A 26574-nucleotide genomic window follows, 5' to 3' on the forward strand; every position below is an offset into this window, starting at 1 on the left:
TGAATCTATCCCCCAGGTCTGTGCCTGCCAGCTCACAGTTTCAGTTCAGCACGAGGTTGACACCTCTTTCAGACAACCTGGCAGCATGAAAAAAGGGTACAGGATCCAGTTCACCAGCCAAAAACTGTTATGATTGGCTGTGTCTTGTGATTGATCGTGTTCAGTATGGACACAAATTTCCTATCGCTGGAATTATATCACGTCGCATCTAGTTAAGACACGGTCTTAGGGAGGCAAGACTAATTACCTTGTGTACCACTAAAAGACACGAAACATTAATAATAATAGACAAATAAGTGTGTTATATATATATATATATATATAAACAAATAAATGTGTTTTTTTAAAAACAACCATACCAAAATAAAGAAAATCCACATTTGTTCAATGGTTTATCAATTCAGCTTATTTATTTAACACATTTAATGAAAGTCAAACAAAAAAAACTCTAAGGCTCTAAGGACCAAATTACAGAACAGAAAATATTTTTCATTGTATACAACTAACAAAGTATAAAGCAAATGATTGCATAAAGTAATCCTGGTTACGTCACTTCACATGTGACGAGCCTTGGCCAATCAGGTGAACATAAAAACAGAGATGTTACTCTTTCCCGGGATTTGCTTACCGTTTTCATTTTTATCTCGCTCTTTACATTTACCTCGCTGTTAACAATGGCTTACTCAGTGTGAGTCAAACGGCTGCTTGACAGAGGAACTGAAGAGAAGAGGCGGCTGCACAATCCTAAAATCACGATAAGTCTAAATTCTTCTAATGACATAAGCCATACTTTCATTTGGCAGAACCAGTGTAAGTTTTGTAACAAAGCATTTTTACTTGTATTTTGTAGGAGGCAGTCAGTCAGCTACACAACTCTGAGGAAACTGTAGGCGCTATGACCTGGACCAAGGGTATGGATGAAAGATATGAGCTAACATGCACTCTGTTGTTTCTGAAGCAAATAAACACGTTCAGGGTTCGTACACATTTTTACTAATAAAATTCCATGACTTTTCCATGAGTTTGAGGTACATATTCATGACCTAATGTTTCATGAAATGTCTATGAATACATGTTACATAAGAAGAAAAATCCATATTTTACCACAGCACATTTTTTACTAAAATAAATGACAAGCTTTGTAGTTTATAATACAAAATAACCATTTATTTAAATTACGCTTGCACAGTAACAAAGTTACATAAAATAATACATCAAACCCTGAGAACCCCTTAAAAATGTATTGACGTAAGTCCATGTGAGATAATTAACATAAATCAATGGGAAGCAACAATGTTAAACTAAAAAATAAATAAAAGTATCCAGAAACATTGTCCTTAACTTTAAATGCTATAAATTAACCACACTGGATAACTTTCTTTAAAAAGTTATCGTCATTATTTGAATTCTACATTGCCCAAAAACAATTAACAACGTTTATTTTTTCATTTCTGAAAGGTTCTTTTCAATCTGTTTTTCAATTTTGTGCAGAGATGCTTTCTTTTCTTTTGCAGTACGTTGGAAACTGTTGGATTTGGTGATTAAGGTCATGTTGCCAGAAGATTCAGCCTTTTCAGCATATTCATCTGCTGATTTCTCAAGAGCACAAATGTCTGCCTCCATCCTAGCCTTCTTCTTTTTCAAATCATCCAGCTCATCTGTGAAGGCCTTCCTCTTCAAGTCAACAGCTTGCTGTTCTTTCTTTCTCTTCTCTTCATCCAGGTACCCATGGTACTTCTGCCTGGCTCCTGCAGCTGAAACGAGCAGCTTCTTTGTGATTTCCACCTTGGTTACGCCCCCTACAGATCTGACATGGTCAACAATGAGCCTCTGAGCCACCAGAGATCTTTCCCTCTGATTCTCAACTATTAATTCTTTGTTGATTGAAAAACCTCTTTCAACGCTTGCCTGCCCATCTTAATCTCTAGTCTCTGCCTTTCTGAAATGCTTTTGGAAGACTTGAGTTGGTTCAGAGTGGTTTCTGCTGCAAATCCAATATCAATCTGAGAACTGTCCTTGTGCAGACTGCTGTCTTGAAAAGGGACATGGAGGAGCTTTAGTGTGGATGAGGCCTCTTGCAGATGTTTTTCCTTCAGAAATCGTCCCATGAGGCCTGTGAAAAATTAAAATTAAGTGATTTTATTCTACAGTTTGATCACTTAATTTTTCAAATTTACAAGCCAAATTAAATTTACAAATTTGTTTTTTGAGCTAATAACTTACCTTTTTAATTATTATTTTTTTATTTTATTATTTAAATTATTTTTTAATTTACTAATCTACAAGAATGAACATTATATGAAAGTAAAGTAATAAACATATTACTTTAATTTTTAATTTCATTAAAATATAATAATAACAAGTGATCATGGTGATCATGACATCATTAAACATCATTAACAATCACATAATCCATGTTTATCCTTACCTTTAATCAGTTTGTACATATCACCGGAGAGAAAGGGCAGCATGGGTTGGTCAGACTGATATATGGTGAGGAAGGGGTTGATTTCTCTGGCAATGCTGTTGAATATTCCCACTTTCACTGGGAAGAGAGGATCAGCACAGCGCATCTTCACCTCTTCAAATGACTTTACTTTTGGATTGGGTAGTTCACCTCTCTCTACCATCTGGATGTATTGTTTGACATGTGGCCAGAGGAGCAATCCTCTTTCTGACACCTTTATATTCTCAATCCACCGGTGCTTACAAAACTTAAGCATGGGTGTGTTACAACCGGTTGCTGTCATAAAATCTTCGTGACGGGCAGGGCAATCATGGAACAGCCAATACAAGCTAGAGAGTCCGTGTTCAACTTCCCATCCGGTGGATTTACAGCCATCTCTGAACGCAGTGTGCAGTATGTGCAACCCGCACGAACCAATGTTAATTAGTGACTTTCCCGCATCATTCTGCACTTGCTTCTGGAGTATTTCGAATACTTTCCAATTTACGTTCGGTCCGTCCATTGAGATTTGGACCAGATTCTTGATTCCGATCTCTGTAACCAAGTTATTCATTATGTCAGCAATGTCTTGAGCCGATGAATGGCCCATAAACTCTGAGCCGATGTATTTAGTCTTCACCTCGGACCTGTTCCATAGCCTGACACGCATGTCTAACTGTTTAGACTGTAAATAGTGATTCAGGCTTTCATCAAACAGCATAACATAGACGCTTTGCTTCGATAGATCTGCCAAAGTCAGTTTCTTAAAATAAGGAGCCAGTCCAAAAGTACATAAATATGAGCACTTGCGTTCGCCGCATGCAAAGCTGGCCGCTATCTTGCTGTCTGGGAACATAGTCTGAAGAAGCTGAAAAAGCCACCTTTAGTGCCCACAGGACCTCTGCAGTTAGGGTTTCGTTTCTGGACACGGCATTCAAAATGGTCCCTTGTTTTGCAGTGGATGAAAGGGAAGCACCACATTTGGGAGTGAGGGTCACACCAGTCACACAGGTGAAAAAGCCTGTTATCGGGTTGGGAGCTGTCGAGCATGCGGCTGCAGCAGCAGACTGGTGCTATGCCCCTTTAGCATGGCTAGACAGCACTGCCTCTCCCATGTTCGAAATGTCAAATGTTTTACGGCATACTGTACATCTTGCACGTCCCGGGTCCTGATCTTTCTCAAGCCACCCCTTATACTTTTCGTCATGAAGCCATACATAATTAAATCTGCATTTTCCTGGCATTGCGTGAGTTTACTACTAGCTGCATTTGCGAGTCGCCGTTACCCCACGCAGAGAACATCACGTGACGGATTGCGCTATTGTAATTTAACCAATATTATCAATTAAAATATATTCAAATATACAGAGATTTGTGAAACACATTTCCATGACTTTTCCAAAACTTTGTGGGCTTATTTATTTTTCCAAACCTTTTCCAGGCCTGGAAATTGCTGTTTTAAAATTCCATGACTTTTCCAGGTTTTTCATGACTGTACGAACCCTGCACGTTGTTTTAACTCCGTACGTTTTGCCTCCACAGATTAAGCTCGCCATATAATGAGACGGTCACCTCATTTTAGTGGAAGCACTATCCATACGCCCGGAATTGCAAGATGAAGACCTGGATAAAAATGACTTTGTTGGTAAGTAATTTTCACTGTGTTGTTGTTGTTGTTGTTATTTAGTTGTTTTTACATTTTGTTGTCACCATGTTGTTGTTCTTAATTCTGTTTTTGTTATTTATTAGTGATGACTTTTCTGTGTGTGACATTGTCGGTGCACTTTGAGATGTATGCAGTAACAGCCTCAGTATATTCTTCTGTGTCCGTGTGGTTATTGTAACTTGCTGCTTCTTTGAAAATGTCCCAGTCTGTAGTGTCAAAGCAGTCTTGTAGGGCAGACTGGGCCCCTTCTGACCACACATGTACCTCCTTCTTGGTTGGTCTGGTGACTCTCACCTTCGGTCTGTATGCAGGTCTAAGCATGATGGTCAGAGAGTCCAAGGTGGGGGAGGAGGGAGGCTATCAAGGACATTTACACTACACGTTGCATCCGCAAAGCAAACAGCATTGTGGATCAGCCCACACACCCCTCTTTGCCCTCCTGCCATCTGGGAAGAGGTACCGAAGCATTTGGGCCCTCACAACCTGACTGTTGAACAGTTTCTTCCCTCAAGCCATCAGGCTTCTGAACACTCAGGACTGAACTCTCACACTCACACACACACACGACTGAACTGTACATAACTTTCTCTCTCTCTCTCACCTATGTGAACAGACTTATATTATTCATTACTTATTACACTACCTCAGCCCTTGTTAATATTTCATCCGTTGCTGTTACTGCTACTTTTGAACAATACACATTGTCAGGCCGCTATATATATATATATATATATATATATATATATATATATATATATATATATATATATATATATATATATATATATATATATTTATGTGTGTATGTTCCAATCACGTTATTAGTTGCCTCATTTCATTTTATTTCATTTAATTTCATTGCACATGCTCTATTTCTATTTCTATGTACTTATTGTTTCTGCCCTGTCTTGTCTTGTCTTGTCTCTGTTTGCACCTGGTTGCACACTTTGTACTTTATGTGGCTAAGACAAACTTATGTCAGAGCTCTGTGTTGTTGTTTTTTGTGTTTGAACTTAATTAATTGTTTAAAACCAAATAGAAATAGTTCATCAGGCATGATGGTCAATTAGAGAAATTAAAGCAGGACTCATAAGCTGAGTAAGAGTTATCAGTAATCAATAGTTTAATCATGTATCTGACCAATGTGTTTATATTGGTTTCCTTCATCACTTTTTTCTAAATAGCATTATTTATTGACGTAGAAACAATTTACACACTAATCCTCACTAACATCATAGTTCTTGTACCCAATAAGAGAAATCTAAGAAAAATGTTAAAAGTCAAAATAAACTTTAAACATCAGTAAATATATGCAGCTTATGAATTATGCTTCTGTTTTAATGATCTGCTATTATTTTTGCATTTTTAATGTTTTTAAAACAAGCTCTGAAATTTACTCGTGTGCAGCATGAGATTCTAAATCAAGCTTCTGAAAGTATAAGGTACGTGATATTCGAGTTTTACACATTTTCTGTATTTATAGCTTTCTCAGTTTTCAGAAGTTACAGGTGTTTTAAAAAGTTGTCTTTCTTTAACCTGATCAATGGCTTCCAATTAATCTGCAATAAATAAATCACCTGAATATAAACTTAAAAGGTAAGATGATCACTTTTTGTTATTTATATTTATTAAGTGGTTTCTTTGAGACCAGCTTTATCATGTTTTTCTTTTCTCCCATGGAGTACTGTCTGATAACAATCCATATTTGTGTGCATGTGTTTGTGTGTGTTTATTACCCTACCTCATTACCCTTTGCCCTCTGCAAAATGTTAGATGGTGTCAGTGAAGATGAAACTTAGCAACTCCATTTTGTGTTGAAGGAAAAATAAAACACTTCAGGAGTGAAAACACGGTGAGTATCTAAATCTAAAGCTATAATATAGAAAAACACACTGTCTGGAAAACGCAGATTAAAGTTAAATAAAAGGTGAGATACTTTTACATTCATCAGGACTGTGTAATATGTAGTTTAAGAGCAGCATAGCTTTGAGTCAGTGAACTCTACAGATTTTAAGACCCAGCTGAGTCGGTTAGCTTCTTACATCAGTGTATTTCCTGAGGTATGAGGCGTGTCTCTTGTGCGAATAACTAGCTGAATTAAATAATAATAATAATAATAATAATAATAATAATAATAATAATAATAATAATGAACACAATGTTTAACAGTGCTGAGATAGCAGAGTATATTTTTGACAGAGTAATTACTGCTAATATTTCTGTTGTAATTCTAGAATGATGGAGGGAAAGAGATCATACTCACCAGAACCCAGCTGTGTGTCTATGAAGAGTGACAAGTCACTTGAAGTTCCATTTGTGTTCAGAGAAGCAGATATTTATACTGATGTGAGGTAAGTATAATGAGGTGCTTAAACATACTCTTCTCTTTATGAGCTTTTTGAGGGGTTTAAAGCAGTAAAACACTTATACTGCTGTGAAAAAGTGCTTCCTGATTTTTTATTTTTTTGAATATTTGTCACAGTTAAATGATTGTGATCATCAAATAAATTTTATTATCACACAAGGATAACCAGAGTAAATAGTGTGGTGGAAATCCGTCTTAATCCGACAGTTAAAATAAGGAGTCGTGTACAAGCAAGAGCAAAACTTTATTCTCTGTAGAGAGATGTCTGTCACGTGAATATTCAGAAAAGAACACAGAGAGTGACACTTCCTCTTTCTCACATGCTCTTTCATAACACACACACACACACACACACACAGCTACCTGCACTTTCTGTTCTTTTCCACTCTATATAAGGATTTTCTTTGTTTTAGCTGTTTCTAGAGCATATAGGTCATACACAAAATCATGGAAAATATATTTCCATTACAAAAGAAAATGCAGTTTTTAAATTATGATTTCATCTATTAAGGGAAAAAAAGCTGTCCAAACCTACCTGCCCCCTCCATTCAGTTACATTCAGTTTATTTGTATAGTGTTTTCTACAATGGACATTGTCTTGAAGCAGCTTTACAGAAGTATAGAAACATAGAATAAAATGATTAAGGTTAAAGTTAAGTTACTATTTTTTCCCTAAATCATGAATGAACTGTAATAAACCACATTTTTTGAAAGCTGAGTTAAATTTCACTGGCCACACCCAGACTTGATTACTGCCAGAACTGTTGAATCAAGATATCACTTCAATAGAACCTGTCTGACAAAGTGATGCATGCTAAAAGATCTCAAAAAGAAATTAAAGAACAGATGAAAAAAAAACAAAGGAATGGATATGTATCAGTCTGGAAAGGGTTATAATGTAATTTCTAAGGCTTTTGGACTCCAGCAAAGTATGGTGAGAGCCGTTATTTACAAATGGAGAAGACTTGGAACAGTGGTGAACCATCCCAGGAGTGACTAGCCTACCAACATTACTCCAAGAGCTCACTTTTTGACGATGTGCATACTGTTACATTTAACACCTAACAACTAACACAATATTTCATAAAAAGAACATCATACCAACAGTCAAACATGGTGATGGTAGTGTGATGGTCTGGGGCTGCTTCAGCTTCAGGACCTGGGCAAACTTGCCATAATTGATGGAACATGAATTCTGCGCTAAAAAAAATAAATAAATAAATAAAATAAATAAATAAATAAAAAATATATAAGTCTGGACTTATAATCTGATTGAGATGCTGTGACATGACTTTAAACAGGCTGTTCATGCTTGAAAACCCTTCAGTGGCTGAATTAAGCTCCAAAAGAGTGACCATTTAAGAGGTCAGACTGCCCTCATACAAGACATGGGCCAAGAAGTAGACCATGAACCCTCTATGAACTCAGAAGGTGCTCGAAAACCCTTCAGTGGCTGAATTAAAACAAAAAGCAGAGTTAGCCGAAAGTCCAAAATGAAATTTAATAAAAAAATGAAATTGTTTATTGTCAAATTTTTCATATAATCATGTTCTCGTTGTGAGTCAGCATCCACAAAAGAAACTGATTGTTGAAAAAAATTAACAAAGGATAATACATTATGTGAAATACAAATGATTATAATGGGAAACGGGAAAGCTTCAAAAGAGTGACCATTTAAGAGGTCAGACTGCCCTCATACAAGACATTGGCCAAGAAGTAGACCATGAACCCTCTATGAACTCAGAAGGTGTTGTCTTATAGTTTTGTTAAAAATTATTTATGGTCCTTTTACAAAGAGAGTTTTGCTACCATTAAATCATAAAATTTGTGAATTTACAGCTGGGAAAGTAATGACAATTTAACCATTTTATTCATTTTTTTCATTACAAAAGAGTGTTTCTAAATATGTTATTGTTAGTTAGGAAGTCAGTGTATTGTGATAAGTGTTAGTGTGTGTTATGCAGTTGTGAATTCATATAATATATATTACAGGGTGTGTTTTATTTTACACAGACCTCAAAAAAAGAAATCAAACATCAGAAATATGCTGGAGTCCATATTTAAGGTATGTGTCTTTTCAACATTTGTCAGTTGTGTGAGAGTAGAGTGTTTTTTCTTTAAAATACTGACAATTTACAGCTTTTATTATGTTCAGCAGCATTATGGGTAATCAGACAGAATGGTAATAGTTGTAACTATAGTAATAGGGAGACTTTCTATTTCATTTTCTTTTCATAAATTCAAACCCCTGTGTAACAATAATATTTAGGGCCCAACCACTGAAGGTGCAAGGCACATACTGTAATTGTTAGAATTTTTCACTAATGTTATACTTTCAGGGAGACTACGGATTTTTTTTTTCATTCACTGGATTTTTATGAAATTTGGAACATTTATAAAGGATAGTCCAAAGTATCCATGCATGAAAATCGGGGTAAATTCATACATCTCTGTAGCGCCACCACAGGCCAAACTTTTTTGATTAAATTTTGAACCATCTATCCTAGAGTTGTGATTTGTGACAGTTGACAGAGTTGTGACAATTCAAATGCAACCATATTGGATTTTCTGACATTTTTTTCCAGCCATCTTGGTAGTATTGATTTTTCAATGGTTTTCTGTGCACCACCAAGTTTCATGAGCTTTGACCATTTTGGGGCACTATACCATTAAAAAAAACATTAACTTACACATTACTCTGGCACCAAAGCAGATATTTCAACTGAACTTCTCAGTTGAAACACTGCTTTATCAAAGTTAATGATCTTCTTTTGGAACCTATGAAATCTCCAAACTAGCCATTTTGTTTTTCATCCATCTATGTCAAAATCATGGTTGACCATCTCCTCCTATAGTTATCGTACCACAAGGTTTGGTGCATTACCTCTTTGTACCATTGTCTTCAGGACTTGTTAAAGGATAGTTGCCAAGTTGAACAATAAGGCAATATCTCTGCACTGCTTTTCAAGATTCAAGATTCAAGAAGCTTTATTGTCATTTCAATCACATATAGCTGATGCAGTACATAGTGAAGTTAATCCTTAGTGTGTGTGTGTGTGAGAGAGAGAGAGAGAGAGAGAGAGAGAGTTTTGTACAGTTCAGTCCTGAGTGAGAGTGTGTGTGTGTGTGTGTGTGTGAGAGAGAGTGTAGAACAGTTCAGTCCTGAGTGAGAGTGTGTGTGAGAGTGTAGAACAGTTCAGTCCTGAGTGAGAGTGTGTGTGTGTGTGTGTGTGTGAGAGTGTAGAACAGTTCAGTCCTGGGTGTTGAGGAGCCTGATGGCTTGAGGATAGAAACTGTTACACAGTCTGGTTGTGAGGGCCCGAATGCTCCGGTACCTCTTTCCAGATGGCAGGAGGGTGAAGAGTGTGTGTGAGGGGTGTGTAAGAGTGTGTGTGAGGGGTGTGTGGGGTGTGTAAGAGTGTGTGTGAGGGGTGTGTGGGGTCAGCCACAATGCTGTTAGCTTTGCAGATGCAGCATGTAGTGTAAATGTCCTTGATACCTCTATCTATCGGAAAGAGACTCCAATGATCTTCTCAGCTGTCCTCACTATCCGCTGAAGGGTCTTGCGATCCGAGACGGTGCAATTCCCAAACCAGGCAGTGATGCAGCTGCTCAGGATGCTCTCGATGGTGGAACACAGTCAGGATGGGGGGAGGGCGATGGGCTTTCCTCAGCCTCCTCAGGAAGTAGAGGCGCTGCTGGGCGTTCTTGGTGATGGCACTGTTGTTGAGTGACCAGGTGAAGTTCTCTGCCAGATGAACACCAAGGAATTCGGGGCTCTTGATGATCTTCACAGAGGATCCATCGATGGACAGTGGAGAATGGTCACTCTGTGCTCTCCTGAAGTCAACAACCATTTTTTTAGTCTTGTCGACATTCAGAGATAGGTTGTTGGCTCTACACCATACTGTTAGATGCTGCACCTCCTCTCTGTAAGCTGACTCGTTGTTCTTGATGACGAGACCCACCATGGTCGTGTCATCGGCGAACTTGATGATGTGGTTGGATCTGTACATTGCTGCACAGTCGTGAGTCAGCACAGTGAGTGAACAGCAGTGGACTGAGCACACAGCCCTGAGGAGCTCCAGTGCTCAGTGTGGTGGTGTTGGAGATACTGTTCCCGATCCGGACTGACTGGGGTCTCCCAGTCAGGAAATCCAGGATCCAGTTGCAGAGAGAGGTGTTCAAGCCCAGCAGACTCAGCTTCTCAATCAGCTGCTGAGGAATGATTGTGTTGAATGCTGAACTGAAGTCTATGAACAGCATTCGTATATATGTGTCCTTACAGTCCAGGTGTGTGAGGGCCAGATGGAGGGTTGTGGTTATGGCATCGTCTGTGGAACGGTTAGGACAATACGCAAACTGCAAAGGGTCCAGTAAGGATGGTAGCTGTGTTTTGATGTGCCTCATGATGAGCCTCTCAAAGCATTTTATCACAATTGGTGTGAGTGTGACGGGACGATAGTCATTGAGGCAGGAAACCGTAGACTTCTGGCACAGGGACGATGGTCATTGTCTTGAGGCATGTTGGGATGATGGAGCTGCTCAGCGAGATGTTGAAGATGTCAGTGAAGACATCTGCCAGCTGCTCTGCACACTCCCTGAGCACTCTGCCAGGAATGTTGTCTGGTCCAGCAGACTTCCATGGGTTAACTCTGCATAGAGTTCTCCTCACGTCAGCCGTGGTGAGACAGAGCACCTGGTCGTTAGGAGGAGGGATGGTCTTCCTCGCTGTTGTGTTGTTCTGTGCCTCAAACCGAGCGTAGAAGTCGTTCAGTGCATCTGGAAGGGAGGCGTCACTGTCACAGGCAGGTGATGTTGTCCTGTAGTTGGTGATCACCTGGATGCCCTGCCACATGCGCCGGGAGTCTCAGCTGTTCTGGAAGTGGCCATGGATTCTCTGGGTGTGCGCGTGCTTCGCCTCTCTGACCCAGCCAACATTGCAAGGTGGGGCCCATGTGGGCACCATATGGGCTTGAAACATGGGCCCCATACGGTAATGAAAGATAATGAAAGTGGTAGTGAATTCCTGGGGCAAATAAAAAGGTCTGCATCTAACAGTCACAAACTCCACTAGCGATGAGCAGTAGTTAGACATAAGCACAGAGTCCTTACACCATTCCGTGTTGATGTAAACACACACACTGCCACCGTGGGTCTTACCGCACAGAGCTGCATTCCTGTTGGCACAAACACAGTTAGCCTGGCTAGCTGAATGGTGGCTTCCGTTACTCTGTCACTGATCCACGTCTCGGTACAACAAAACAAAGACGCAGCAGTCTCTGAACTCACGCCGTGTAGTTTGCTGGAGTCAGATGTAAGTCCAATTTATCGTCCAGTGAGCAGACGTTGGACAAGATGATGGAGGGGAGTGCCAGCCGGCTAGGATTTGTTGTTAGCCTAGCACAGACACCCGCCCGTTTTCCGCGCTTCCGCTTCCTCGAACACCGCTTGCGACGTCCTCTCTCCCGGCCACTGGCATCAGGCGAAGCCGAGGATTAAAGGCCTGGTCTTCACAGCAAGCCAAGGTTGCGAAGTTTGCAGAGTACATCATCATGCAGGTTAGTGACTGCGTGATTTCTGAGATGTAATATCGTCTGGCAGTCGTATACATGAACACCACTGTCTTTGGTGTCCATGGACCTTGAAATTAGGGCTAAAAGAAAAATAAAGCACCATTTTGTTTCTGGAGTGGCCGCTGTATGCTACTGCCGCACTGCCATCTTGTATAGGAGTATCACTAGACACCTTCTAGTTTTGTTCACTGGCATAAAAGTCAGTGCACAAGCTTACCCATGAGGCCTAGGTGGCACACACCAACAAATACTTTGTGTTTCTGACTAGGAGCTGGAAGACAAAGTCATCATTTTTATAAAGAATGAGTTGAAGAGGTTCAGGAAGGTACTAAGTCCAGATTACCCAACATGCAATAAGCGGGAGGTAGAGGATGAGGAGGATCTGCACAGTGTCAGAGAGGGAGCGCTGAAGATCACACTGCATGTCCTAAAGAACATGAAACACACAGATCTCGCTAACACACTGCAGAACAGTAAGAGTCATGGCTTTATTCAATCAGGTTCACTTTAAAGAGAAGAAACATTTTTATATCACTTTTAGTTTGATTTAGTATCATTTAAATTTGGTGCTTTTTTGTTCTGTTCCTGGTCCACCTTGTGGTTACTCTGTACAATGGCCCTTTTCTTTCAGTAATATTTAGTGCATAAATCAGGGATAAACAGCAGCATTTTAATAATTTTACAATTTATATTGTGCTTAGTGATTTTGAATTAAAAATTGATTACTTTGTTTATTAGAACTTGCCTCTGTGTATCAGTCAAAGATGAAATCCAAGCTGAGAGAGAAATTTAAAAGAATTAATGAAGGAATCTCACAGCATGGAAGCTCAGCACTTCTGAATGAGATCTACACAGACCTTTACATCACAGAGGTTTGGAGTGGAGACATCAATAATGAACATGAGATCAGACAGATTGAGACGGCATCCAGGAGACCAGCAACACAAGAGACAGCCATTAAATGTAATGACCTCTTTAAGGACAAGTCCATCAGAACTGTCCTGACTAAAGGAGCTGCTGGAATTGGAAAAACAGTCTCTGTGCAGAAGTTCATTCTGGACTGGACTGAAGGAAAAGCAAATCAGGACATCACCTTCATGTTTCCACTTCCCTTTAGAGAGCTGAATCTGATGAAGCAGAAAAATCTCAGTCTGATGAATCTCCTTAATTATTTTTTTCCAGAAATTAGAAAACTAGGATTAATAGACTGTGACTTCTACAAAGTCCTGTTCATCTTTGATGGTCTGGATGAGTGTCGACTTCCTCTAAATTTCGATAAGAATGAGATTTTCTGTGATGTAACAGAGTCAGCCTCAGTGGATGTTCTGCTGACGAACCTCATCAAGGGGAATCTGCTTCCCTCTGCTCTCCTCTGGATAACCTCTCGACCAGGAGCAGCCAATCAGATCCCTCCTGAATGTGTAGACCAGGTAACAGAGGTACGAGGCTTCAGTGATCCTCAGAAAGAGGATATTATATAATATTATATAATACAAAATATTGAGACACATGAAGTCAAGAAGTCTCTACATCATGTGCCACATCCCAGTCTTCTGCTGGATCTCAGCCACTGTTCTAGAGAGAATGTTTGGTGAAGCAAAGAGTGGAGAGATCCCCAAGACTCTGACTCAAATGTTCACATATTTCTTGATTTTTCAGATCAAACACAAGGACCAAAAGTACCGTCAGAATTGTGACACTGATCCTCAGCAGACCACAAAAACTATCCTGTCTCTGGGAAAACTGGCTTTCCAGCAGCTGGAGAAAGGAAACCTGATCTTCTATGAGGAAGACCTGAGAGAGTGTGGCATTGATGTCAGAGAAGTGTCAGTGTACTCAGGAGTGTGTACCCAGATCTTCAGGGAGGAATTTGGGCTTCACCTGGGGAAGGTCTTCAGCTTTGTACACCTGAGTGTTCAGGAGTTTCTGGCTGCTTTATACACATTTCTCTCATTCATTAGTGGAAAAGTAAAAGAACAACAGACCACTGATCTGTCTGATCTTTTCAGAAATCCAACTATGTCTGATTTCCTAATGTCGGCAGTGGACAAGGCCTTACAGAGTGAGAATGGACACCTGGACCTGTTCCTCCGCTTCCTTCTGGGTCTCTCACTGGAGTCCAATCAGACTCTTTTACAAGGCTTAATGCCACAGACAGGAAGTAGCTCTCACATCAAGGAGAAGATCAGGGAGAATCCATCTCCAGAGAAATCCATCAATTTGTTTCACTGTCTGAATGAACTGAATGATCATTCTCTAGTGCAGGATGTACAAACTTACTTGAACAGAAAAAAATACTATTGTCTCAGTAGAACCAGACTCTCTCCTGCTCAGTGGTCAGCTCTGGTGTTTGTGTTATTGAACTCAGAACAGGAGCTTGGTGAGTTTGATTTGAGGAAATATCACCCATCAGAGGAATGTCTTCTGAGGCTGCTGCCAGTGGTCAAAGCCTCCAGAAAAGCAGTGTAAGTATTTTTTACTTATTAATGTATTACTGTGTGGTTTATTTTTGTTAATAGTTACTCTAAACATCTTTAAAAAAACCTATGATACCTTTTCAAAAGTATACCACTTTTTACACTAACATGTTTTGTCTGCACTGAGGGTTGGACAATAGAGACAAAAAATTTTATCATGATATTATACAAAAATAATTATTTATACATAATTATCTCTGCATGTATTTAAGAACAAAACACACTTGCAGTTCCATTTAAAGTTAGTTAAATAGTTAATAGTTTATTTTTAGCAATTAACAAAATAGAAAGTTATAATCAAATCAATATTTAGTGAGACCCTGTACCTGTAAAACAGCATGGTACACTTACACACAAACCATCACTTCCAGGACTCCTTGTTCTTCTCTACACTGAAGATAGTTCTTAATGACACTGGCTCTATATTTAGGGTGGTTGTCCTGCTGCAGAATAAATTTGGGACCATTCAAACACTTCCCTGATGGTATTGCATGATGCATCAGTATTTACCTGACCAAATCTCCCACTCCATATGCAGCCCCAAACCTGCAAGGAACCTCCACCATGCTTCACTGTTTCCTGTAGATACTCATTATTGTAATGCTATCTAGCCCTTCAGTGAACAGCCTGTTTCATACTACAGCTGTATATTTCAAATTTTCAAAGTTTCTATTTTTTCAAGCATAGTTAAGTTGATTAGTCTTGGATCACCGTCAGAAGTATGGCTTTTTAGCTGAAATCCTTCCATGAAGCTCACTTCTGGCCAGAGTTCTCCTTACAATAGATGGGTGTATTGGTCCCACTGGTTTCCCCAGTTCTTTGCTGATGGCACTGCTGGACATCTTCTGATGTTGAAGGGAAGCATTATATGAATTTTATCTGCTGCATTAAGTTTCCTTGGCCAACCACTGAATCTATGCTCCTCAACATTGCCTGATACTTAGTGCCTCAAAATCCTTTCAGTTAATGACTGTATTTAAACCTACATTTGAAATTGATGATCATTAGCACCTGATCCTACAAAATCTCTGACTATGTAAGAATTGATGCTGACTTGAAGCCAAAGGGTAATTACGCCAAAAATTCATTTGATTTAGATATTTCTTCTGTTCACGTCACTTTGCATTTTGTAAATTGATGAAAATTGAAGACATTCAAGAGGTTTTCAGTTCAGGTCTGGAGATTGCATTGGCCATGATAGAGTCTTGATGTGGTGGCCCTCCATCCACACTTTGACCTGGTTGTGTGGCATGGAGCATTCTCCTGCTGAAAAAAACAAAAACTAGACTCGTCAGAGAAGATGACCTTACACTAGTCTTCTGCAGTCTAATGCTTAAGGTCTTTTGGAATTCTCAGCCTGGCTTTTCTTTACTTTACAATAATGAAGGGCTTTTTTCTAGCTTTTCATAACTTAGAGTTCTGCCTCTAGGCACCCCATTCAAACTGTCCTCACCATGCTCTTCACCCCAGCTGCTGTTTGCCATTCTTTTTGTAGGTCACTTAATGTCATCCTACAGTTGTTGAGTGACATTACAATGAGTTGTTGGTCATCCCAGTCAGTAGAGTCGTTTTTGTTCTCAGTTGCTCTGTAACTTTGTTGTCTCCAATGTCTGCAGCCCAAGCTTGTTCTTATGAATGTCAACCTGACACTCACTCTATCCCTCTTTCATTAAAGGCAGATTTGAACCCTTCTTTTCCTTACTCAAAACCTTTTTTACCTTGAGGCTGCTGCCGCTGCCTCTACTGATATCAGTGAAGCTTTTTGCCAAAGAACCACACAGAGACAGTGATTGAATAGCAAAACTCTTCGAAATTTAGTGAGATGAACAAGGAGTATTTATACAGATGAAAGATGTTATATTCAGTGTTATCTATAGGTAAACAAAAGACGTCAGCAGAAACAGGCGTGGTTTGGTGAGTTTATTATGAAAATGGTTAAATTACAGAAGAAACTGTAAGCGAATGTCTGTGTTTGGCACATGTTCATCGAAAACAGAACAGAAAGAATTTCTAGGACAAAACAAAGGATATCACAGTAATAAGATGAGCCCCAACCTCCCACGACAGTCACCCTTTAAAGCCGGGCATGTCAGAGGTCAGAGGGTGGTCATGTCCAGCAAGAAGCAAGACCTACTATGTTCTATTGAGTGGAACATTTTCTAAGCAATGGTTTAGTCTATCAAGTCTATCAGGATCATAATGTGAGCAGGTTCTAGAATGACCAAAACCAATGTCTAGGAATGTTAACAGTTCTAGTCTTCCTATATGTGTATGTGAAAAGGTGAGATGAGGTGAGGCCCCCTGAGGGCTGCTTGATTGCCAAGTTTCTCCATTCTCTGAAGAATCGTATTAATGTTGGGAGAGATTATTGGTTGAGTATAACCTCCAAGTTAACTGAAAAGGAAACATCAGGATTATTTTTAGTCCAAAGGGTTGGAAATGGCCTGCCCATAATTATCTCAAAGGGAGATCGTTTTGATTTTGAATACAAATATGAATTTCACAATGAAATTTTACCCTGATAGCTCTAGCGCAACACTAACTGAGTAGCAATCTCAGTGACATAGAAGTGAAATGGAATGGTGTAGTCAGGAGTCCTAGAGCTGGAGCAGAGCTCAGGGATTGTTTGAGGTTAACAGAAAGAGTTTGTCATATCTTTGGTCCATTCCACAGTATCAGGCATGTCTTTTAGAAAGCACTGACACAGCACTTTTGTTCGCTTTTTGTTGTGGTATGAACAGTCAAGCATATACTGATGGCAGTAATTAATCAGTCCCAGAAAACTGAGGATATCTTTCTTCTATCTTTCTATGTCATCTGCGTATTTCAGTAGAACACAGCCTTCTGTCAGGACAGGTGATGACAACGAAGAATGTACAACAGACGAGAACTCAGTCGAAGAATCGATGAACCCTTAAGTTAGACGTGCTCAGGTGTTTTGACGTTGTTTGAATGTAAAGGCAAAGATCGGCTGCATTTGCTTACTGACAGGGATACTGCAAAAAGTACTACAGAGACAAACAACAGTAAAATGATCATGATTATTTGGTATGATGGATAGTCCAGATGAAACATCAGACACAGTTGGGCTAATAGGTTTCACTAGATCATTAAAGTGGCATAATACAGTGGTACCTGCACCTGACCTTCTTTGTTGGAGTATGTGGCCCACAATTTGGGTGGGATCTCAGAAAGCTTGATAAATATTGAAACATCATTACAGGCCTTGGATGTGTCATAGCAGAAAAAAACTGAGATTAGTTTGAGTGCTGAGAACAAGATGTCCTCCTTCAAAAGATTAGCTTAGCCAAAAGGTCATGACCCAACAGATTGAATGGTGAGGATGGAATGACAATGCATGTATGATCAAAGAGAATTCAGGATCATCTGAACTAATAGTTTTGAGTGAGAATGTTTTAGGACAGGTGACAGGAACCCTGTCCATTCTAAGAGTTAATACATGAATTTGGATACAGGCTCATTGTACTTTTTTCCAAATGAGGTGCATATAGCATTTGTGTCAATCATGAAAATGTAAACAACATTTTCATTTAACAGATGTATTAAATAGGTTTAAATAATCATCATCAAAAGACAAGATAAGAGTTCCACTGTTTTTTCTCCCTCGCTCAACCCTGCTAAATTATCAATTAAAGTTTGGACTTTGCCATTGCCATTGTCAATGTTAATACCAAGATTATACATCCAATTATTGGGAATTTGCTTAGACTGGCCACTTCCACCCATTGTTACAATACACAAAGACAAAACAGGCAAACAACAGAGTTAGGATGAGCTTGGGTAGCACAAACAGCAGGAGAAAGGAAAGTTTTATGTTTTACATGCGCACAACCTGCCGACAGAGCAGGGAACAAACAAAGCCTCCCGGAGGACCGGGGAATAAACTGTACCTCCTGGCAGAGCGGGGAATGAACAAAACCTCCTGGCAGAACCAGGGAACAAATAGTACCTCCTGGCAGAACCGGGGACCGAACAGTACCTCCCAGCAGAACTGGGGAACGAAAAAAACCTCCCGGCGGACCGGAGAACGAATGGAAAACAGAGTAACAACTAATCAGCTTTTGGCATGGTCAACAGAATTGAATAGCACTGAAGTAATATTCAACTCACTTTCGAGGTAATACAAACACTGTTTTTGCCATCCAGCTGGTCCTAATGGAAGAGTTTAGTGATGACAACAGTAGTGGTTTTTATTCTTCTCCTTGTTAAATAAAATTTCATTAAGGTGATCACCTAATCAGTACTTTATTAAGCAGAATGAGGTATGCTGTGTTGGAAAAAAAGTAAATATGTCATCTACAGCAAATAGTGAAATGTTTCATTGTTTAATTCTTACTTATATCATTTATTTAAAGGAAGTTTTGCTATTGATCCTTTTTTTTGCAATATTGCCCAGCGCTACTATCCTTTACCTTAGTGACATAAATCGACTGCACATTGGTAATATAGAAAATATAGAAAATATCTGTCAATAGATTATCAATAGATCAATAGATGTTTCTATCATCCTGCAACATATGTATCCGCACATTTATTATGGCTGTGTTTGAGATCAGTGTTCTGATATTCCATTATTTCTTTTCTAGGCTGCATTGGTGTAGTCTGACAGAGGAAAGCTGTAGAGTTCTGTCCTCAGTTCTCAGCTCAAACTCCTCCAGTCTGAGAGAACTGGACATGAGTGACAATAAACTTCAGGATTCAGGAGTGAACACAAACACACACACTCACTGCATTCAGTGAAGTTCTGTCATCTGTCCTTTTGTGTATTTGTACTGTAATTAGATATTGTGGGCTCAATCTACTGTAGCAACAATGCTTCTCCTCCAAAACACAATCCCAAAGGTCCTCAGAGACAAGGTCTTTTTATTTGGGCACAATGAGGAGTTCTTCGATTGCAGGCCCCAGTTTACATTATTGCTACTAATGGAACCCAAAAGTTGGGAGTATCACAAAATCTCACCACAAGCTACCACCTGCTGAGCAACCTCATGGAAAGGGTCAACAGAACTATGAAGGTCATGATCTCTTCATATGTGGAAGACCAGAAAAACACTTGGGACCATTGGATCCCTGAGTTCAGGTTTGCCACCAACAGTTCTCTGCTAAGCTATCACCCAAATGGGAGGAACCTGCACAAATCAATCAATCAACATTTATTCAACAACCTAAATTGAACCAAAGTGCTTTACAGCATTAAAAAGGTGATTAAAACAATGTCTGTGTAAAATGAAATTGAAATAAAATAGCAATAAGATATACAAAACACAGAAAATGATTATACACCAAAAGCCATTTTAAATGTGAGTCTTAAGTTTGGCAGGTCAGTAATAGTACGCAACTCTTAAGGAATTGTGTTCCAGGGTTTAGGTCACTACAAAGGAGCGATCACCCCACTGTTTGTACCTCGACCGAGGGACTTCTAGTACGTTATGGTCAGCAGAATGTAAAGCTCTACTTTGTTGGTAAAAGCTTACTGTCTCACACAAGTAAGAAGGTGCCAGGCCATTGATTGCACTAAAAACAAACAGCAGAAGTTTAAACTGTATCCGGAACTGTACCAGAAGCCAGTGAAGGGAATACAGGATTGGTGTGATATGATCATATTTACAAGTATTAGTCAGCATACGAGCCGCAGCATTCTGCACAAGTTGCAGGCGAAGCAGACAAGCTTGACTGACTCCAACATAAAGAGCGTTGCAATAGTCTAGCCAGGAACTAATAAAAGCGTGAATGGCTTTCTCTAGATCACTCTGACTCAGAAAGGGTTAATGCTTTGGCTAAATAACATTAAGAAATCAGTATTTGGTGGAATAACCCCAATTTGCATGTGTTTTGGCTCCATGATCTCCACCAGTTTTTCACATTGCTGTTGGGGAACTTTATACCACTCTTTTTGCAAAAAAGCAAACAGCTCAGCTTTGCTTGATGGTTTGTGACCATACATCTTCCTCTTGATGACATTCCAGAGGTTTTCAATAGGGTTCAGATCTGGAGATTGGGCAGTGGTCTCATTTTTTTCCAGAGCTGTATATTTTACCAGAGCTGTATATTTTTTCCAGAGCTGTATATGTGTACAAGAAGACAAGCTGGTGGAGGCAGTGTGGTGCCCTGGGCAAACCTTGGTTCTGCATTCTGCTGGGAAACCTTGGATCATGGCATTCATATGGATGTTACTTTGACATATACCACCTACCATTACTAAACATTACTGCAGACCAGATAGACTCTCTTATGTCAGTTGTCTCATTTAGCAGGATAATGCAAGTTGTTGACATAGTCTCTGGGTCAGGCTCTGAGTTGTTGCTCAGAAGATTGGGGTTCAAGCCCCAGCACTGCCAAGCTGTCACCATTGGGCCTTTGAGCAACCCTCCAACTCTCAAGGGGTGTTGCATCATGGCTGACCCTGTGCTAAGACCCCAGCCCAAGGATATGTGAAGAAATAATTTCACTGTACAGTAATGTAAATGTGGCAAATAAAGAAAACTTAACGCCTTCAAGGATTTAATGTTAAGGCGGATCAGTGTGTATAATTCTTTTCTTTAATAAAATGCACAATATCTGCAGTGTTGGTTGTAGAAACATGAACACAGAAACCCTGTATATTGTTTATAAAATGTGCTCCTGTCCTGTCCTCTGATTTCTGTGTGTAAGAGAAACACACTGACATTTCTGTTACATGTTAAACTTTAGCTGTATCATGGATGTGTGTAGGTGTTTGAGATCAGTGTTCTGATATTTTATTATTTCTCTTCCAGGCTAAGTGTGTGTAACCTGACAGAGGAAAGCTGTAGAGTTCTGTCCTCAGTTCTCAGCTCAAACTCCTCCAGACTGTGAGAACTGGACCTGAGTCACAATAAACTGCAGGATTCAGGAGTGAAGCTTCTTTCTGCTGGACTTAAGAATCCACACTGTACACTGGAGAAACTGAGGTACACACAGCAGAGTTTTAATAAACACAGCAAGATCAAGATTTTATCTGTGATGATTGTAATTGTAGTGATCTGATATATGTATACTGTGGAAAGTATAATGTATATGTATGTAATGTGTATAAATATTTTGTATAGTTTATTTTTTCAATGCTAAAACTGTAACTTTGTGTTAACTGTAAGAAAGTTTTCTTTCTTGCAGAATGTTGGGTTGCAGTATTAGAGATAAAGGTTGTGCTGCTCTGGCTTCAGCTCTGAGATCAAACTCCTCATCACACCTGAGAGAACTGAATCTGTACTATAACTATCCAGGAGAATCAGGAGTCAAGCTGCTCTCTAATCTATTGAAGGATCCACACTGCACACTGGAGAAACTACAGTAAGATACTGTTTTTAATGATTGATATTTTTAAATTTTCTAGTATTGTCACTTGTAATGAGTGTTTTGGTGTTATGTTAATGTTTCTTCACAGAGATTCTCTTCTCTATCTTTCAGAATTAAGGATTATAAACTCACCAGGTCTGGCATATGACAGGAATCTATCTATCTATCTATCTATCTATCTATCTATCTATCTATCTATCTATCTATCTATCCATCCATCCATCCATCCATCCATCCATCCATCCATCCATCCTATCCTATCCTATCCTATCCTATCCTATCCCCTTAGCTCTGCTTTCCATTTTCAAACCAGTGCTCTACTACACCCCTGTGGTATAGATACTTATTATGAGGGAATTCTCAGCCTGTGTCAAAATTGACCTGGACCATACTGTGAAGGCATGAAATATGAACAGTATGTAAGGGTGAATCATATGTCCTGACTGGTTTAGTTACCTAGCTCTGCACCTTTTGTATAACCCAAATAACCCAGCTACTTTGTTAATTTATAGCTAAGTCTAATTTAACTATTTCCCTACATACATAGCTTTCTAGCATTTCTCTTCTGTTAATTCATATACACTTTGTTAGCATGTTAGCTAATGCAGAGAAAAACTGTTTTTCTTCTACTGTTTTGCAGCAGTTATAGCTGCAGTTCACACTATTTTGCAATATACCTTCGGACTACTCTTGCACACTTTCCTCTGATCTATTTCCTTCATCATGGACCTTTTCTGCCCTCTGTCCACTAATCCCAGGAAGACTTCTTGACCTGCTCCTTTGCTGTCAGATATGTTACACAGAAATCAGAGAAAATTCAAAAATGACCAGGAAAAAAGTATGAGTGCTGCCAGCATTGCTGCAGAGGTTGAACGGGTGGGGGGGGCAGCCGGTCAGTGCTCAGACAGTACGTCGCACACTGCGTCAAATTGTCTGCATGGCTGTCATCCCAGAAGGAAGCCTCTACTAAAGATGATGCACAAGAAAGCCCGCATACAATTTGCTGAAGATAAGCAGACTAAGGACCCTGCTACCGGCACTGGGAAGCTACAGTACAGGGAACCATGAATGCTAACGTACTGTGACATACTGAAGCAAAGTGTGATCCCCTCCCTTCAGAGACTGGGCTGCAGGGCAGAATTCCAACATGATAATGACCCCATACACACCTCCAAGACGACCACTATCTTGCTAAAGAAGCTGAGGGTAAAGGTGATGGACTGGCCAAGCATGTCTTCAGACCTAAACCCTAAGGTGGGGGAGCGCAAGGTCTCTAACATCCACCAGCTCTGTGATGTCATCATGGAGGAGTGGAAGAGGACTCCAGTGGCAACCTGTGAAGCTCTGGTGAACTCCCAGGGTTAAGGCAGTGCTGGAAAATAATGGTGGCCACACAAAATATTGACACTTTGGGCCCAATTTGGACATTTCCACTTAGGGGTGTAGTCACTTTTGTTGCCAACGGTTTAGACATTAATGTCTGTGTGTTGAGTTATTTTGAGGGGACAGTAAATTTACACTGTTATACAGGCTGGACACTCACTACTGTACATTGGAGCAGAGGGGCATTTCTTCAGTGTTGTCACATGAAAAGATATAATAAAATATTTACACAAATGTAAGGGGTGTACTCACTTTTGTGAGATGTATATATCAGTGGCAGGCCATACATTTCACACCTAGGCCTTCACTGGTGTCTTTCCTGAATTAATCCACCTCTATAGCATCATTATGATGCCACGGCAATGAATAGTCAATTTTATTATGGTTACTTCTCTCAAAAAAGACATTCTTGATGATGTATGCAACAAACTGCAATCTCCAGAGGACGCAGCATCCAAAATGAGACACAGCGAATATAGAAACAATGTATAACAGTGTGTTGTGTCACAGGATCTTGTAGCAAACATAAATAAAATTACATTACATATAGCAAAAAAAATAAATAAATTAACACAATTCAGTCTCACAAGTCTCGTTTCACTGCAAAAAAAAACAAAAAAACACAGGGGATCTGGAATTAAGGCAAACTGTTTGTTTTTTTTGCAAAAGAAAGCCCAAAAGCATAAATGGTTCCTGAAAAAGCTTACCAGAATCAAAAGGATTTTCTTGAAAAGTCCACCTTGATAATGCATTTGTAAGGATGTCTGTGACCGAATCGATTTCTTCTCCTCTGTCAGCCATTGTAAGTTAAAATATATACTTTAATATATACTAAAATACTACCAGTCAAAAGTTTGGACACACCTTCTAATTCCATGTTCTTTCCTGATGTTTATTTCTTTCTACATTGTAAAACAATGCTGAAGGCGGCTGAAATCCACAATAATGTCCTTTGAACAGTTGATATTGAGATATGTCTGCTACTGATGCTCTGTAAAGCCTTCATAACGCCTCTAATCTGAGGCGCTGTTCATTGGTGATTTCTGAGGCTGGTGACTCTAAATGAACTTCTCCTCTGCAGCAGAGGTCAGTTTTGGTCTTGCTTTACTGGGATGGTCTTCATGTGAGACAGTTTCATCATGGGGCTTGATGGGTTTTGCAAATGCACTTGACAATACTGTTCTTGCAAGAACTATTCCAGAACACCTGACCTTCGTGTCCTAAAATAACAACTGACTGTTGTTTTTGTCATTACATATGGATTACTGAAGTCCATGTGTGTTATTTCATAGTTTTGAAATCTCCAGGATTGTTCTAGAATGTAGAAAATAAATCCCTAAACAAAAAACATTGAATTAAAAGGTATGTCCAAACTTTTGACTGGTAGTGTCTATTTTATTTAGTTGCTGCCTCTGACTACTCCAATTATCCAAACAAATGTCGTGAAATTGCTTACGTAATCGTATGCCTGCTAGATGCCCCCAGTGATGCCAACTCGAAATCTGATTGGTTAATGGAACAGTTCCATTGCCACTTATTTTAAGCTATGGGCGCCTGCACTATTGATTCTGAAGGCCTTAAGGCCAGGCAACACATGATGATAATCATACCCCTGGTCAGAGTCTCGCCGCTTGTTGGTGCCCACTGATGCTGTGGATGGATCTGTGTGGACCAGGAGACAGCCATGGACAGAGCCACTTGGGGACTTTCACACCATCACAGATCTGCCATTTCATCTGTCAGCTTCTGACAGCAAAGAATTAGTGTTTATAATGACCTTAGAAACTACACTGACCTAATAGTTCCTCATGGGTCATTGATTTCTGTTGTAAAAAGGACATTAATCAGCTACAGTTACATTATTTAATGTTTAGTGTCACCCAGATGAGGATGGGTTCCCTTCTGAGCCTGGTTCTTCTCAAGGTTTCTTCCTTTCCATCCCAGGGAGATTTTCCTTGCCACCGTTGCCACAGGCTTGCTCATTAGGGATAAAATAGTCTAACTATAGAATTTAATAATTTATTCTTATTTCTAGTTAATTAGTTATTTTTTATTATTATTTTTCATTTTCCCCTCCCCTTTCTCTGTTTTCTTCTCTTGTAAAGCTGCTTTGAGACAATGTTCGTTGTAAAAGGCGCTATACAAAATAAACTGAATTGAATTGAATTGAATGATGAAATATGATTGGATAAATACTCTTATCATAAATATACACTACTGGAAGCAGCGCAACCAAGAGAAAAGCTATGAAATGTAGAGAATAGACTATTGGGAATAATTTAATACATATTCATGGAAAAATATATTAAATATATTAAAATGCAAGTCAGTGATTCAGATCACTGCTGTTTAGGCCAGCAGAGAAGGACTTGCTGGCCCTGATGGTCCACCACTCATATATATACACTGAACAAAATTATAAACGCAACACTTTTGTTTTTGCCCCATTTTTCATGAGCTGAACTCAAAGATCTAAGACTTTTTCTATGTACACAAAAGGCCTATTTCTCTCAAATATTGTTCACAAATCTGTCTAAATCTGTGTTAGTGAGCACTTCTCCTTTGCCGAGATAATTCATCCACCTCACAGGCGTGGCATATCAAGATGCTGATTAGACAGCATGATTATTGCACAGGTGTGCCTTAGGCTGACCGCAATAAAAGGCCACTCTAAAATGTGTAGTTTTATCACACAGCACAATGCCACAGATGTCGCAAGTTCGGAGGGAGCATGCAATTGGCATGATGACTGCAGGAATGTCCACCAGAGCTGTTGCCCGTGAATTGAATGTTCATTTCTCTACCATAAGCCGTCTCCAAAGGCGTTTCAGAGAATTTGGCAGTTCATCCAACCGGCCTCACAACCACAGACCACGTGTAACCGAGTTTAAGTTCAGCTCATGAAAAATGTGGGCAAAAACAAGTGTTGCGTTTATAATTTTGTTCAGTGTGTGTGTATATATATATATATATTTCTCTCCTTTCTCTTTATTTCTTTTTCTAATTTTGTTTCTATTAGTTGTCTATGCAACAGAGACGAAATATGTAAGATTGTAAATCCATCTTGAGATCTTTTTATTTTTCAGAACTATTTAATTCATTGAGCCATTTTGACAAACCCAGAGAAGTAGGGAGGGTTGTAGTGAAATTGGTGACTGAGAAGATCTTTCTACAATGAAAAAGATGTGTGTTAGATTTTAAAAGTGTTTCTTTTCACATAGATCTGATTCATAATTCATCGATGATCAAATTCATACTGCACACCTATACACCGTGAGTGAACATCAACAGGAAGTAGGCAATTATTATATTTACACTAATATTGT

At 39.4% G+C, this 26574-nt stretch overlaps 1 protein-coding gene and 1 pseudogene across 1 annotated transcript; one reads left to right on the top strand and one right to left on the bottom strand.

Moving 5' to 3' along the window:
- Positions 1-477: 477 nt before the first annotated feature.
- Positions 478-4772, bottom strand: LOC131362505 (uncharacterized). Its single transcript, XM_058404519.1, has 2 exons — positions 2429-4772; positions 478-2113 (listed from the first exon to the last, which is right to left on the bottom strand). Exons 1-2 carry the CDS (start codon positions 3300-3302, stop codon positions 1869-1871), a joined length of 1119 nt encoding a protein of 372 aa, XP_058260502.1. The 5' UTR covers positions 3303-4772; the 3' UTR covers positions 478-1868.
- Positions 4773-6184: 1412 nt separating this feature from the next.
- LOC131362877 (NACHT, LRR and PYD domains-containing protein 3-like) lies at positions 6185-24256 on the top strand (annotated as a pseudogene).
- The last annotated feature ends 2318 nt before the right edge of the window (positions 24257-26574 follow it).

The sequence above is a fragment of the Hemibagrus wyckioides genome, linkage group LG12 (assembly GCF_019097595.1).
Source record: "Hemibagrus wyckioides isolate EC202008001 linkage group LG12, SWU_Hwy_1.0, whole genome shotgun sequence".
Classification (NCBI taxonomy): Eukaryota; Metazoa; Chordata; class Actinopteri; order Siluriformes; family Bagridae; genus Hemibagrus; species Hemibagrus wyckioides.